Source organism: Rhinoraja longicauda, chromosome 3, assembly GCF_053455715.1.
Source record: "Rhinoraja longicauda isolate Sanriku21f chromosome 3, sRhiLon1.1, whole genome shotgun sequence".
Classification (NCBI taxonomy): Eukaryota; Metazoa; Chordata; class Chondrichthyes; order Rajiformes; family Arhynchobatidae; genus Rhinoraja; species Rhinoraja longicauda.
Window position 1 is genome coordinate 50,639,303 of NC_135955.1, and position 16,317 is coordinate 50,655,619.

General features: G+C 42.0%; 1 protein-coding gene across 5 annotated transcripts in view; it reads left to right on the forward strand.

Moving 5' to 3' along the window:
* The window catches only part of cdc42se2 (CDC42 small effector 2), a 156,944-nt gene that overhangs the window by 101,791 nt on the left and 38,836 nt on the right, over positions 1-16,317 (forward strand). For 4 of the 5 annotated variants that reach the window (XM_078396097.1, XM_078396093.1, XM_078396095.1 and 1 more), the window contains exon 2: positions 10,897-11,179. In XM_078396097.1, coding sequence (XP_078252223.1) covers positions 11,126-11,179 — 54 coding nt within the window. In that variant the 5' untranslated portion in view covers positions 10,897-11,125. Of the gene's footprint in view, positions 1-10,392; positions 10,538-10,896; positions 11,180-16,317 lie in introns of those variants that run through there. The other variant, XM_078396094.1, reaches the window with a different exon arrangement.

Below are 16,317 nucleotides of genomic sequence, written 5' to 3' on the forward strand. Positions count from 1 at the left end.
AATGGCTTGCTTCAGTGCTGCACGATTCTATGATTCTATCATATATTCTTCATAAAATAATCAGACAAAAATATTGAATAGCACATCGGGCATGGTCTCACCATCGCATGTGTAACGATGCGCTGTTCTCCTGGAAAAATGGCACTTTTGTGAACAGTCTTAATTATTGCAACTTGTAATGATCTCTCTCTCCCTCGTTTTTCTTACTCTGTTTCACTCTCATCCTTTTCTCCCCCTCTCCACTCTTGTCTCTTTCCCCCACTCCCAAATGTATTGAAACAATTCCATGTTAACCTTCTGTGGCTTGCTCGTTCCAGCAAAGAGTAACGAAGCGTAGAGGCCACACACCTCATAACACCTGTGAAGCATATTTGTCCAACAGTCTGTATGATTCCAGCAACCTGCATTAATTTTAAAAATAATACCCCAGGTATTGCAAATTTTCTGTGATTTACCTTTCTTTCATGAAGCCACAACACCAATGATATCACATGCACTTACCCCCACCCTTAATGAGATTCACTCTGGTCAGCAAGACTACGAGCAACAAAGTCCAATGTTCCATGTGGCAGCTAAAGACCAAGCCACCTGGTTGACTGCGTTCATTTCAATTTCAATGTCAAAGCTTGTCATTCGTTCTCCTCGAAGCAACTTCAGGCATCCGAGTTAAACAATGACAGGACTTGCCAAGAGTGTTAAATTCTCATAGACATTTTTGAGGCTCACTTACTTAAATAACAAACAAAATTAAAAGATCCATGTTGGAAGAAACAGTGGGCTCTGTGTGGATTTGAGTGATGCCATTCTGTGTTAATGATAGTTTTTGCCTTTGCCCGAGGTGACTGAAAAAGGCATCTGTGCAGGCATTAACCCTCAAGTCTAGACTCTGTTCATCACACTGTGCATTAATTTATTTTATATATTTTTAAATCCACAGAGGTTCCATGACCGTGAAAACCAGCAATAACTGAAATTAAGCAGACGGTTGTAAACCTTGCATTCCATTGCCACCTTACCTTGAGCAGACCAATGCCTTGCTTCTCATTCAGACTAGATAGAGGAAGCACAGTGACTGAGTGGGCTGAATCGAAAACTACCCAGCAACACTGGACCTCTGTAACTTGTGTGGCCCGCTGTTCTGAAATAGAAAGCTCAGGCAATATTAAGAGCTTTGAATTATTTGTGTTTGAAGCCATCTCTGAGAAAAAGGGATAAAAAAAACATTTAAAAAGACAGCACAGGAACAAGCCCTTTGTCCCACAATGTATGTGCTGAAAATAATGCCAAGATAAATTAATCTTCTCCAATAAAATAGTTTTCTAAGCTGTTCTAATAGAAGGATAATTGTTTCATTAGCTCATACACTTCTATTCAAACAATAGAAAAGGTAATAACTCTACTGTGAAAGGGAGTTGCAGAAAGAAATTGGACTTATAGTATATAGAACATTACAGCACAGGAGCAGGCCCTTCAGCCCACAATGCCCGTGCTGAACATAATGCCAAAATATACCAAAGATGGACATAAAATGCTGGAGTAACTCAGCAGGTCAGGCAGCATCTCTGGTAAAAAAGGATGGGTGACGTTTCGAGTTGGGAACATGTCTTCAGTCTGAAGAAACGAAACATCACCCATCCTTTTTCTCCAGAGATACTGCCTGACCCGCTGAGTTACTCCAGCACTTTGTGTCTATCTTTGGTATAAACCAGCAATGCAGTTAGTTTCGCCAAAATATACTAATCTCATCCTCTTGCAAATGATGGTCAATGCACAGATATTAATCCATTCCCTGCATATCCATGTGCTTATCTAAAAGCCTCTTAAATGTCACTATTGTATCTTGCTCGACTACCACCCCTGGCAGTGCGTCCAGGCCCACACCATGCAAAAAAAACTCAGTAAATTTGCTTAATAACGTGGAGGTCTGATTGGAGTGAAGTTTGACAGCTGTCCTCAGTATAAACTTGGAGTTGTATTCTAGATTCCTTAAATGTTTTATTGCTACATGTACGAAATCGAGATTGCTCTTAAAACGCACCTTGTTTTAAAGTGCAGAGCTGACTGTTGGCTGCCTTAAACTTACAACAGGATATCCGCATTGTAAATCTGTCTGCAACATGCATTTACATCATAATGTACTTGTGTCGTCTTACCTACGTCCACACAGGATTATTGTGCAGGCCATTTGATGTATGTTTGGAACACCCCGTTTGAAGGACTGAACGGGCCATTGTTCCTTGGCCTCAGCTGAACCTAGATCAGAATTCTATGGGGAGCTCCTCTTACTATTGTAAAACATGAAGTGGTTGTTTTGTACCCTCCCCCTCTTCCAGATTTCTAAATATAGGAGAACAATGCACCAGGTAATAAATTAGAAGAAGGGTCTCGACCCGAAACGTCACCCATTCCTTCTCTCCCGAGATGCTGCCTGACCTGCTGAGTTACTCCAGCATTTTGTGAATAAATCGATTTGTACCAGCATCTGCAGTTATTTTCTTAAATTAGATGGTATAATCAGTTGAATATTATTAACTGCAGAGACTCCATCGAGTCGGAGCTGATCTATTGCATATTGTAACCTTTGTTAGATATTTCTCAGTAAATGCTGACTAGCGTTCTCCTGCAGTAAGGAATGCAGCCTGTTCATTTTCACCCCTTTGGGCAATGACATTCTTTGGAAATAATCCTTCAGCAAGGAGGCAAAACTCTGATTGACTCTGGGTGAATATGCATGCTGCTGTTGATCTAATGGTGAGTTACACACTGCCTGTACCTTGTGCATGACTGCAGTTCAGTGTTTGGTTACTCACAATATCCGGGGCGTGGGCTGTGTGTGGATTTAATTCCCGTGAGCTCCTCCTAATGTAAACTCTGAAATGGATTGATATTTGAAGGCAAGTTGCTCTCATTTCAACAGTAGGCCCTTTTATCCTCCAACAAAGTTAGAACTGTGCAACGTGGGCAAAAGGCAGACAAAGAAGGCACTCAGTATTAGCTCATTGCAGCTGTATTATAATGCCACTGCTGTAATTGCCATGAGCGTCTACTCTGCTGCCGATGGTTCTGTTGGAAAGTGCAGCCTCTCAGGTAGAAAGATTAATGGAGTCACACCACGAGAAACCAGGCAATTTGGCCCACTTAGTTGATGCTGACCAGCAAACACCCATTCACACTAACCCTCATTTCATTCTCTGGCACAATGGCCATCAACTCCCCCAGTTTTTGTGATCTACCTACCTACGTATGAGGCAGTTCGCAGTAGCCAATCAACCTACAAGTCATGTGGGGAAAACCAGAGGAAACCCTCGTGGTCACAGATAGTACGGGCAAACTCCACACAGGAGCACCTGGTTTTGTATCTTGCTTGAGTAAGGATGCGCATATTGTGCTGTAGGGCTGTTGAAACTACCATTCTACACACAGACAGAAAATGAATTACACAGAAATTGCCCTCTCACCCACTAGAAAGTGGTAATGTTCATCTGCTGGTTAAACTGAAGCCCAATAACTCTCGCCATTTTCCTCACTCCCGCATTTACTTTGGCACAAGTCTGAAGTTTCAAAGTTAGCACTCAGAAATGTCAAATTCTGGTCTTGTTTGAAGTTCCTCTCTCCCAAACCTCCCTGATCATGCAATAAAATCCGCTTCTCCTTTCTCGACCTATTACCTGCCATGCTTTGTCCTGCCTCTCCCCTTTTCCAGCTTTCTTCTCCCCCTCTGAAACGTCATCCATCCATGTTCTCCAGAATTGCTGCCTGACCTGTGAGTTGCTCCAGCACTCCGTGTCCTTTTGTGTATCAACCAGCATCTGGAGTTCTTTCTTTCTATAATATCTGTAGGTTGGCCAGGAGTCTTAGAGCCATCAGAGTGCCTAATTTGGAAAGTACTTTGGACCCTAATGAAATAAATCTATGTGAAGGGAGAGGGAGAGGGTTCAATAGAACATAGAATAGCATAGGAACAGGTCCTTCAAACATTTCTCCTTAATAGTCAATTCTCATTTGCCTGCACTTGATCCATATCTCTCCTTTCCTTGCATCATTTCGTAAAGCTAGGATATAGATTGAGTGCGGGTAGGAAATGTTTGGGGCAGAAATAAGTGATATTGCTGATGAATAGACTGCTATTTTAGTTAAGGACTGAACATCATTGCCCTGATTTTCGACAGCCTGATGGAATCACTGAGCAACATCCCAGGGTGAAGTTTGGAATCGACCAGGGAAATGTTTAGAGGGCACAAGAAAACTCAAATTTGCAATTTTCGGAAGGAAAGCTGGAACTGACTTTTCATAATCATGGCTCAATCTTAGATAAACAATCTAGCATCAGAGGTTGAGTCATGAGGTTGAGAAAGTGCTGGCTGCCAGCAGCATTCAAGTGGGTTCTGATATCAATCCCATGGAGTAAAGGCAGCATAAGGATAAGGAGGTCAGCAAACAATATGTTTTTGGAGATGTTCGGCAAAGAGCAGAAGGAGCTCGAGTAGCTAGCTATGTAAATTGAATAGGATAGAAGCCTGCCTGGGCCATTTGAGAAGGGTTACATGGCCTTTACAGTGTGGTTGTGTCGATGAGGGAAAAAGGAAAATCTGGCTGAGTGTCATTTGGATACATTGTTGGTTATGTGAACCCATAAGTAGACAACTTGAAAAAGGTTTGTGAGAAATTATCATGGAGGTTCCCCGCCTCCCTCCCCATGGCAAGAATATATTATCTTGGGTAAGGAGACCAAAGCATAATTGGAGCAATACATCTCACCTCCTGTACTTAAAGCATCTCGTAATGAAGGCCGAGGTATCATGAGTGATAAGATATCATGAATGATAGGAGCAGAAATAAGCTATTCGGCCCATCAAGTCTACTCTGCCATTCAATCATGGCTGATCTATCTTTCCCTCTCAACCCCATTCTCCTGCCTTCTCCCCATAACCCTTGACACCCGGACTAATCAAGAATCTATCAATCTCTGCCTTAATAATATCCACTGACTTGCCCTCCACAACCTTCTGTGGCATTAGCCACCTGAACTGTTTGCTTCATATGGACATTTGTTTTTGTGAATATTATACAAGGATATACTAAAACCCTTGTACTAATCTATCAATTTCTCAATCTATTACTGTTTTAATAAAACTCTGCCTTCTGCTTTACTGCAGTGGACAATGTCACACATATCCACATTAGATTGCATCTGCCATGTATTTGTACTCACTAAACCTGTCAAAATAATTTTGTCGCCTCCTTGCATCCTCCTTACAAATTAACATCCCATCCAGGTTTTTATTGTGATATAATATTTGGTTCACTCATCCAAATCACTGATTTAAATTGTGAATAACTAAGGTCCAAGCAATGATTCTGTGATACCTCACTAATCATTGCCTGTACCCAAGAAATTCCTATTTATTCCTGCTGTATGTTTCCCATCTGCCAAAAAAAATTCAATTCATAAAGCCAATCCCATGTGCTTTAATTTTACAGACTAACCTCTCATGTGAGACTTTCTGAAAATCCAAATACATCAGATTCACTTGTTCTCCCTCATCTATTCTACCAATTATATCCTCAAAAAAGCTTCAGTAGGTTTCTCAAACATGATTTTAATTTCATACTACTTAACTTTGCCTCATCCCATTGAAATCTTCTCAGGGTCCTATTTTCACATAATTTACAGTATAAAAGCATTTCCAACATTTTCCATTGATATTAGGCTGATACCTCCATAATTTCCAATTTTCCCTCTTTCCTCATTTTTAAATGGCGGGGATATATTTGTCAGTCTCCCATCTGCATGAAGTGTCCTATAAATCTATGGAGTTCTGAAAGATAATAACCATTGTTTTTATTTCTACCTCTTTTATATCTGGGGGTTGCAGGTTAATAGGCCATAGGGAATTATCATTTTCAGTCCCTTTAGATTTATTTTCTTTTGCTAATACTGATTTCCTTTAGTTACTCCCTTTCATTAGACTCTAGGATCCGTAGCATTTCTGGGAAGTTATTTGTGTCCTCTTTTGCGAATACAGAAACAAAAAGTCTGTTTAATTACAGCCATTTCTTTATTCCCTGTTATAAATTCTCCCATTTCTGACTGTCAGCACCTATATTTATCTTCACTAATTTGCCTGAATTGGAATTAAAGTTCAGTCGGTTCCAGTATTGCCATTATCTTACTTGGATAAAGATAGGAATGTATTAACATGGATTAAGTTTGAACATTAGTTGTTGAAAAATAGGGCGGCAGAGTGGCGCAGCTGGTGGGCGGCACAGTGGCACAGCAGGTAGAGCTGCTGTATCACACGGCCATGGACATGGGTTTGATCCTGACCTTGGATGCTGCCTGTATAGAGTTTGCATGTTCTCCCTGTGACCACATGGGTTTCTTCCGTGTTCTCCAGTTCCCTCCCACCTCCTAAAGATGTGCGGATTTGTAGGTTAATTGGCCTGTGTAAATTGCCCCGAGTGTGTCGGTTCCATCGCACTTCTCACTTACACACTGTCCCTTGAAGACATCATGTCTAACCAGTGCAATTTTTCATATGTGCACAGACATTAGCCCGGCTGCACCTCACCAGCACCTCTCTCAGCTGCTCTACCACTCTCACGAGTGCTTGTCTGACAGCCAGGGTTAGTTGAGTAGAAATTTCTTCCGAAGAAACGTCAAGATGTCTGAAATTTATCTTTTGATTCCTGCTATTAATAGCATTCGCCCTCCATTTGTTCTGGAAGAGGGCTGCTGTAACCTTGGTGCCACATTTTATTTCAAGATGAGTTTCAGATCACATGGAAACATCATCAATAATATATTCTCCATAACATCAGCCCAGCATCAAAGCATCCGTGCCTTTTATTATCTTCAGAGATAATGATGGCAATAGACTTCTGTCCATCTTCCCTCCTCCTATTTCCATAAACTAACTCATCTAAAACTGTCTATGTATTAATTTATGTCAAACAGTTCACATATCATCCCCGTGCTGGTCGAAATACATTGGTTCGCAGGTAGCGTCTAATCATAGTTTTTTTTGGTTAGAGATACAGCATGGAAGCAGGCCCTTCAGCCCACTGAATCAATGCCAGCCATTGATCACCTGTTCGTACTAGTTCAATGTATCCCACTTACTCATCCACTCCCTCAATATTTGGATCAATTTTCACAGAGGCCAATTAACCTACAAACTTGCACGTCTTTGCGATATGGGAGGAAACCGGAGAACCAGGAGAATACCCAGTGGTCACAGGGAGAATGCGCATATAGACAGCGCCCAAGGTCAGGACCGAACCTGGGTTTCTGGCATTGTGAGGCAGCAATACCTGCTGTTCCCTCTGTGTACCCTACAATTGTCTCTTAATGTATAATCCTTAGAATTTAATGTGTTCATCCAGTTCTGACCTTCAGTTGCAAATGTTTTAAGTGGTTGCATCCTTTTCCAACCATTTTTTCCTCTGCTTCTCTTTCCTCCTTTAAAAAATCTCCATTAATCCTACAGTGGAAAAACCCCATCTGTTTATCTTCTTAGTAGCTTAGCATCAGCTGTCCGAGAGGTTTGGTTGAGCCTGGTATACCCACAGTTCGAGATATCCTCAGCTTGGGAACCTTAGACCCAGCTTGTGTATTTCTGCACCGTTAGTTGGACTCGTGCAGTTCCAGCCTTGATATTTTGACACCTTCTGCAAGGTTAAGAAAGGACATGTATAGTGATTGACACGTCCCTAAATTCATTTTTGATTGGTTGCATGGTGAGGACTCTGTCCCCAGTGCCTCTGGATGGATGGAATCTACACTCGTTCAGGAGGCAGCTCTTCATCTATTGGGATGAGGTGCTTCAGGAAGATCTTGGTGATTACTTTTCTTGTGGCAGGCAACAGACAGACCACACTGTGGTTATCACAGGTAGATTTGTCTCCTTTCTTAAAGATGGGCCCCAGGTAGCTCTTTCCTATTGTCTGTGCAGGGTCTTGGAAACCTGCAGTGTTCAGAAGAGCCTTTGACTCCAACATTTAAAGAGATTGTTGACATTGTGTGTCTCCAGCACATCCTATCTCGTGCAAACTGGTGGCAAGCAAGGCTATCTCTTCACCACTATGCTTCTCTCAACCTTCCTGTCTGCACATCACCTCCAACATGTTTCCAATTACAATAGAGAAACTACAGAACAAATTAAGACCTCTTCAATCTATATCACCTCTATTTCACAACTGTTTATAGTTCAGTTTATTGTCACGTGCACCGAAGTACTGTGAAAAGCTTTTTATTGAAAGACTATACATGATTACAATCGAGCTGTCCACAGTGTACAGATACATGATAAAGGGAATAAGGTTTAGTGCGAGGTGAAGTCTGATTAAAGATTAAAGATAGTCCGAGGGTCTTCAATATAGCTCATGACCATTCTCTAGTTGTTGGTAAAGTGAGGCCATCCCATCTGCAAACTATCAAGCTCCATTATGCAAATAACACTGCACACACTCAGAGGCTAACCTCCAAGGCACCGTCGATTTGTTCACTGAATTAGATGAAGGAATTAATGCAGAACAGTACAGCACAGGAACGGGCCCTTTGGCCCACAATGTTTATGCCAAACATGATGCTAACTGATCTGGTCTGCCTGTACATGATCCATATCCCTCTATTCCCTGCACTTCCATGTACCTATATAAAAGCCTTCTTAAACACTACTATTGTATCTGCCTCCACCACCACCCCTGGCAAAATGTTCCAGACACCCACTACTCTCTGTATAAAATATTTAGTTTGGTTTAGAGGTACAGTGTGGAAACAGGTCCTTTGGCCTACCAAGTTCACGCTGACCAGCGATCCTCGTACACTAGTTTTATCCCACACTAGGGACAGTTTAGGGGGCTGAGGCGGCTTTCCAGAGGATGTCCAAGCCCCGTATGGAGGGTCACCCTCAGAAAGCAAGGCCGGGATCAGTAATGGAAATGAAGCTGTGAAACTGAGCCTTGGCCTTCCGTCGGCCGATCTGTACCAGAAAAGATTTACTGAGATACAGAGTGGAAACAGGTCCTTTGGTTCACCTGAGAAAGTGAAGAAGGATCCCGACCCAAAAGGTCACCTGTCCTTTTCCTCCAGAGATGCTGCCTGACCTTCTGAGTTACTCCAGCACTTTGTGTCTATCTTCAGTATAAACCAGCATCTGCAGCCTCAGCTCCGTCTCAGATGCCTGCAGATGAAGAGTCCCAGTTGGGGCTCACTCATTTCCACAGCCATGACGCTGCAAGAAGAAAGTGTGGAAAAGTCTGTAAATGCCCTAAATCTGTCTAAAACATTTGTCCAAGAATAGAGTGGCCCATTTTGGTATTTCAGGAACTTGACTTACAGAATAAGAATCAAACAGAAACCTGGGGACACGAGGAACTGCAGATACTGGAATCCTAAGCAAAACACAAAGTGCTGGAGTAACTCAGCGGGCCAGGCAACATCTCACGGGAAGGAATGGGCAGGTGACGTCTCAGGTCAGGACCCTTCATCTTTAGACTGTCTGAAGATGGTTCCCAACCTGAAACATCACCTGTCCATTACCTCCACAGATGCTGCCTAAGTTACCCCAGCACTTTGGATTAAACAGAAACAGTTAATTTAAACAAAATGTATTATCTTTACTTTGTGGTCTTGATTAGAAACTGGAAAGACAACAGACTGCATCCTCGATCTTTTGTGATTAACTGTGATTCTGGGGATTATTGGCTTGAAACTGATTAGAGCCTTTCTGCTGTTTGAAAGCGCAGTGGGCCACAGGTGTGGTCAGGACCCTTCATCTTTAACCTGCACACTTAATCTAACTGAGAATATACTGAAATGAATGAGCGGCGTAATGTAAGGAAACAAAAACTGCAGATGCTGGTTTAAATCGAAGGTAGACACAAAATGTTTCAGACTGAAGAAGGGTCTCGACCCGAAACGTCACCCATTCCATCTCCCCCGAGATGCTGCCTGACCCGCTGAGTTACTCCAGCATTTTGTGTCCACCTTCGACGTAATGTAAGGTGTTTCTGCAAACAGCTTCATAAAATTTAAAAACAAGATTTGAAATATTGTAACTATTTTCACCTGTCATTTTTATTGCACCGCTTTTCCATGAGGTGACTTTGTACATGGGGAGGGCTCATTCTGGATGAGTTGTTTTTACTACTCAAGCATGTGGCTAAATGAGAATGGTTTCTTCAAATGTGACCACTGCAGCAGTCGTTAAATGGGGAATTAGAGCAGAAAATTGCTGTCTCAAAATCATTGTAGGATTTCTCTCTGAGTAATTCTGCTTTTCGGGGTTGTTGAGCTGATTTCCCTTTATGGTGTGCAGGGTTGTACAATGCCTGTAGTTTCTCCGCCCACCTGCCTGTCCCAGTGCAAGCAGCAGTCACAGCTCTCCTGCCTTCAGCACACTTACTGAATAAACCACACAGCGGTCTGTCTGCCTGAGGGTCTGTGATTCGCAAGCTGGACGGAGACTGCAGCCGATCATCACAAGGACGCTTCGTGGCTGGAATATCTCCTGGAGCAGCCGAATGGAAGAAGGTTTCTGTTGCACTATAGCAGCGTTTAGCACTCGTGTTCAGCCGTCTTCTTACTCGCATCGACTTGCTTTTTTTTTTCTTTCTTCTGCTTTGATGTTTTGAAACCAGCAACAGGATACAAGTGAAGCAGTCATTTGTGGTGTGGGGTTTAGTGATCGTGCTTAATGTTTTTTGAAAAAAAAGTAACTTGCGCAAGCTGGCTGATGCATAGGATAGATTTCCATCTACTTTTGCACTGTGTATGGGCTTATACCGTGTGAGAGGCAATTGTGCTCTCATTGAATGGTGGTACAAGTCAATAATTCGCCCAGAACCATGTATTCTTATATTTGCCAACGTTTATTCTTCAATTTCCTATAGGTGGTTATTCGTAGCTCAGGAGAGAAGGTGTGAACATTACAAAGGTCCAGAGTGAAGATTCCAACACGGACCAGCTGGCCTACAACCATCACTGTTGCGACCATTGGGATAATATATCAGGAAGAACTTTGCTTTCTCAACATTGCACAGGACAGGTGAAGGACAAGTGGATTTCCCCACATTGGATTCTGTGCCTCTGAAGGACCATTTAAACGGTGGACTGTAAATCATGAGTGAATTCTGGTTGTGTTTCAATTGCTGCATCGCAGAACAGCCTCAACCGGTAAGTGTGATCTAATTACGATAATAAGTTGGGGGGGTTTTCTAACATGGATCTTAATGATCAAAGGACGGAGGCCAGAAAGAAAGAATGGGTCAAAAAATATTTTTGAGTTTGACAGATTTTGGAAGTAGGTGAGGAGAGGAGTAAAATGGCTCAGCATCAAGTTGACATTCAAAACATGGAATTCATTGCCACTGAAGGCTGTGGAGGTCGTCATTTTATACAGCATACGGTAGATCAGGGTAAATGTGTTGCTCTTGTTTTGTGACCAGTGTGACCTTCACAAGGTTTTCGGTCATCGGTTACTTCCAGTGTATGAGGCATTTGTTCTTGTACAAATTAATTCAGTGCATTCTCCAGCATTATTTGTCTGCAGGATGCTTTTGAAAGCCTATCTCGATCCCTGCCCATCACTGCATTTCTCCATATGGCCTTCTCTGTCCACTCCAACTCAGATATTGCCACTGCCCTTCGCTGTTATAGACAATAGACAATAGGTGCAGGAGTAGGCCATTCAGCCCTTCGAGCCAGCACCGCCATTCAATGCGATCATGGCTGATCACTCTCAATCAGTACCCCGTTCCTGCCTTCTCCCCATACCCCCTCACTCCGCTATCCTTAAGAGCTCTATCCAGCTCTCTCTTGAAAGCATCCAACGAACTGGCCTCCACTGCCTTCTGAGGCAGAGAATTCCACACCTTCACCACTCTCTGACTGAAAAAGTTCTTCCTCATCTCCGTTGTAAATGGCCTACCCCTTATTCTTAAACTGTGGCCCCTTGTTCTGGACTCCCCCAACATTGGGAACATGTTTCCTGCCTCTAATGTGTCCAATCCCCTAATTATCTTATACGTTTCAATAAGATCCCCCCTCATCCTTCTAAATTCCAGTGTATACAAGCCTAATTGCTCCAGCCTTTCAACATACAACAGTCCCGCCATTCCGGGAATCAACCTAGTGAACCTACGCTGCACGCCCTCAATAGCAAGAATATCCTTCCTCAAATTTGGAGACCAAAACTGCACACAGTACTCCAGGTGCGGTCTCACCAGGGCCCGGTACAACTGTAGAAGGACCTCTTTGCTCCCAGCATGCAATAAAATGTCATTACTGTTCATCATAAAACTGTGTCTCTGATCGCCCAGAGTAAATCATGGAGGAAATGGAAGGAATTTCTTTGTTTATTTATGGGATGGACAAGGACAGCATTTAGTCCACATCCCTATAAGCCTTTGAGAAGATCTTTGTGAGCCACCTTTTAGCACCATCGCAGTACTTCTGATGAAGAATTGAATGGGTTGCTGGGCCGTTTCAGTGAGTGCGTAGGACTCAACCACATTGATGCGGCTCTAGAGTCATGTATCAGTCATCAGCCACGGATAGTAGATTTCCTTCCCAGGAGGACATTAATGAACCACATAGACAGCTACAACAATTTAATGTCATGGTTCCATTAATCTTCTTTTAAAAATTCCTCCTCATTTAATTAACAAAATTTAAATTCTCCTGCTGTTGTGATGGGATTTGAACTTGTGCTCTGAAACCTTAGTGGTCCTTATGTGTTCCTTATTAAAAATGTGAATAGATAAACTACAGTAACATCGGAAAATGTAACTTCATACCAAGGAGCGCAGGCCAATGTACATTTATTTTATTTTCAATATAAAATGTGACATATATATTGTGTATGTGTTTATATGTAATGTATTTGTGTGTATATGTATAAATGTGTGTGTATTAGACAATAGACAATAGGTGCAGGAATAGGCCATTCGGCCCTTCGAGCCAGCACCACCATTCAATGTGATCATGGCTGATCATTCTCAATCAGTACCCCGTTCCTGCTTTCTCCACATACCCCCTGACATGTCTCAATGTACATCTCTGCTTGTCAACAGTGTTTGTAGATATTCAACACAATATGGGAATATCAAAAGTGCCGCAAGAAATATATCAAGATCCGTATTAAAAATTTCATCTGAAATTTGTTTTCACATGACTGCGCTGAGAAAAACTTTCCAAAAAAATATTAAAAAGTGCATTCCTTAATTGGGCACTTATTTTCAAACTAAGGTCAATCTGGAAGATCACATTTAATCAACTGTCTTAATATGTCACAGTGCCTTGATGTAACCCTTTGTCAGATGTATTAGCACGGTTATTATGTAAAAGACAACCGCTTGGGTTGTTAATTTATTGTAAAAAAACATTACACCAAGAGAAGCAAAAGTTTTGACAAGATGGTCACCAAAATGTAACTATAAGCAAGTTCCAAAAACCAGAAGGAGTTATCCTCATTGTTTATGACTTGCTGTTCTGTGAGCTGTGTACAGACTTATAGAGGCACTTCCTGAATGTATGGTTCTCAGTAGGTTGATAGTGAACTTCACAGAAACTTCCTGCTTGAAACAAAATGTTGCTGTTTTACGTTGAAACCGGAAAGGAGGTGTGGCTTTAACTTTTACATTATTAACATATAACATATAACAACTACAGCATGGAAACAGGCCTGTCCGGCCCTACCAGTCCACGCCGACCATTCTCCCTGACCTAGTCTCATCTACCTGCACTCAGACCATAACCCTCCAATCCCCTCCTATCCATATACCTATCCAATTTACTCTTAAATAATAAAATCGAGCCAGCCTCCACCACTTCCACCGGAAGCCCATTCCATACAGCCACAACCCTCTGAGTAAAGAAGTTCCCCCTCATGTTACCCCTAAACCTTTGTCCCTCAATTCTGAAGCTATGTCCCCTTGTTGGAATCTTCCCCACTCTCAAAGGGAAAAGCCTACCCACGTCAACTCTGTCCGTCCCTCTCAAAATTTAAAAAACCTCTATCAAGTCCCCCCTCAACCTTCTACGCTCCAAAGAATAAAGACCCAACCTGTTCAACCTCTCTCTGTAGCCTAAGTGCTGAAACTCAGGCAACATTCTAGTAAATCTCCTCTGTACCCTCTCCATTTTGTCGACATCCTTCCTATAATTTGGCGACCAGAACTGCACACCATACTCCAGATTCGGCCTCACCAATGCCCTGTACAATTTCAACATTACATCCCAACTTCTATACTCGATGCTCTGATTTATAAAGGCAAGCATACCAAACGCCTTCTTCACCACCCTATCCACATGAGATTCCACCTTCAGGGAACAATGCACAGTTATTCCCAGATCCCTCTGTTCCACTGCATTCCTCAATTCCCTACCATTTACCCTGTATGTCCTATTTTGATTTGTCCTACCAAAATGCAGCACCTCACACTTATCAGCATTAAACTCCATCTGCCATCTTTCAGCCCACCCTTCCAAAAGGCCCAAGTCTCTCTGTAGACTTTGAAAATCTACCTCACTATCAACTACTCCACCTATCTTAGTATCATCTGCATATTTACTAATCCAATTTGCCACACCATCATCCAGATCATTAATGTAAATGACAAACAACAGTGGACCCAACACAGATCCTTGGGGCACTCCACTAGACACTGGCCTCCAACCTGACATACAATTGTCAACCGTTACCCTCTGGTATCTCCCATTCAGCCATTGTTGAATCCATCTTGCAACCTCACTATTAATACCCAACGATTTAACCTTCTTAATCAACCTTCCATGTGGAACCTTGTCAAATGCCTTACTGAAGTCCATATAGACAACATCCACAGCCTTGCCCTTATCAATTTCCCTGGTAACCTCTTCAAAAAATTCGAGAAGATTAGTCAAACATGACCTTCCAGGCACAAATCCATGTTGACTGTTTCTAATCAGGCCTTGATTATCCAAATAATTATATATATTGTCCCTAAGTATCTTTTCCATTAATTTTCCCACCACAGACGTCAAACTAATAGGTCTATAATTGCTAGGTTTACTTTTAGAACCTTTTTTAAACAAAGGCACAACATGCGCAATGCGCCAATCTTCCGGCACCATCCCTGTTTCTAATGACGTTTGAAATATTTCCTTCATAGCCCCTGCTATTTCTGCACTAACTTCCCTCAATGTCCTAGGGAATATCCTATCAGGACCTGGAGACTTATCCACTTTTATATTCTTCAAAAGTGTCCGTACCTCCTCTTCTTTAATCCTCCTAATTTCCATCACTACTCTACTTGTTTCGCTTACCTCACATAATTCAATATCCTTCTCCTCGGTAAATACCGAAGAAAAGAAATTGTTTAATATCTCCCCCATTTCTTCCGGCTCAGCACATAGCTGTCCACTCTGACTCTCTAATGGACCAATTTTATCCCTCACTATCCTTTTGCTATTGACATATCTGTAGAACCCCTTGGGGTTTACTTTTACATTACTTGCCAAAGCAGCCTCATATCTTTTTTTCGCTTTTCTAATTTCCTTTTTAAGATTCCTTTTACATTCTTTATATTCCTCAAGAACCTCATTTACTCCCTGCCGCTTATATTTATTGTATATCTCCCTCTTTTTCCGAACCAAGTGTCCAATTTCCCTGGAAAACCACGGCTCTTTCAAATTATTATTCTTTCCTTTCCACCGAACAGGGACATAAAGACTCTGTACTCTCAAAATTTCACCTTTAAATATCCTCCATTTCTCTATTATATCCTTTTCATAAAACAACAATTTCCATTTCACTCCTTTTAAATCCTTTCTCATCTCCTCAAAATTAGCCTTTCTCCAATCCAAAATCTCAACCCTTGGTCCAGATTTGACCTTCTCCATAATGATATTGAAACTAATGGCATTATGATCACTAGACCCAAAGTGCTCCTCAACACATACCTCCGTCACCTGACCCATCTCATTTCCTAACAGGAGGTCCAACACTGCCCCTTCTCTGGTAGGCACCTCTACGTATTGCTGCAAAAAACTATCCAGCACACATTTTATAAACTCCAAACCATCCAGCCCTTTAACAGAATGTGATTCCCAGTCTATATACGGAAAATTGAAATCACCCACAATCACCACTCTGTGCTTACTACTGAGTTACTACATTATTGTGAGACTTCAAGCTTTCATGTCTGGTCCTGTGTTATCTGTTCGTGTTTTATTGCCAATTATTGACCTGTGATAGAGGGAGGTAGGTGTGTGGTTACTCTGAGGAGTGAGAGGGATAAATTGAGCTCTCTATACTTCCTAGCGGCTGGATG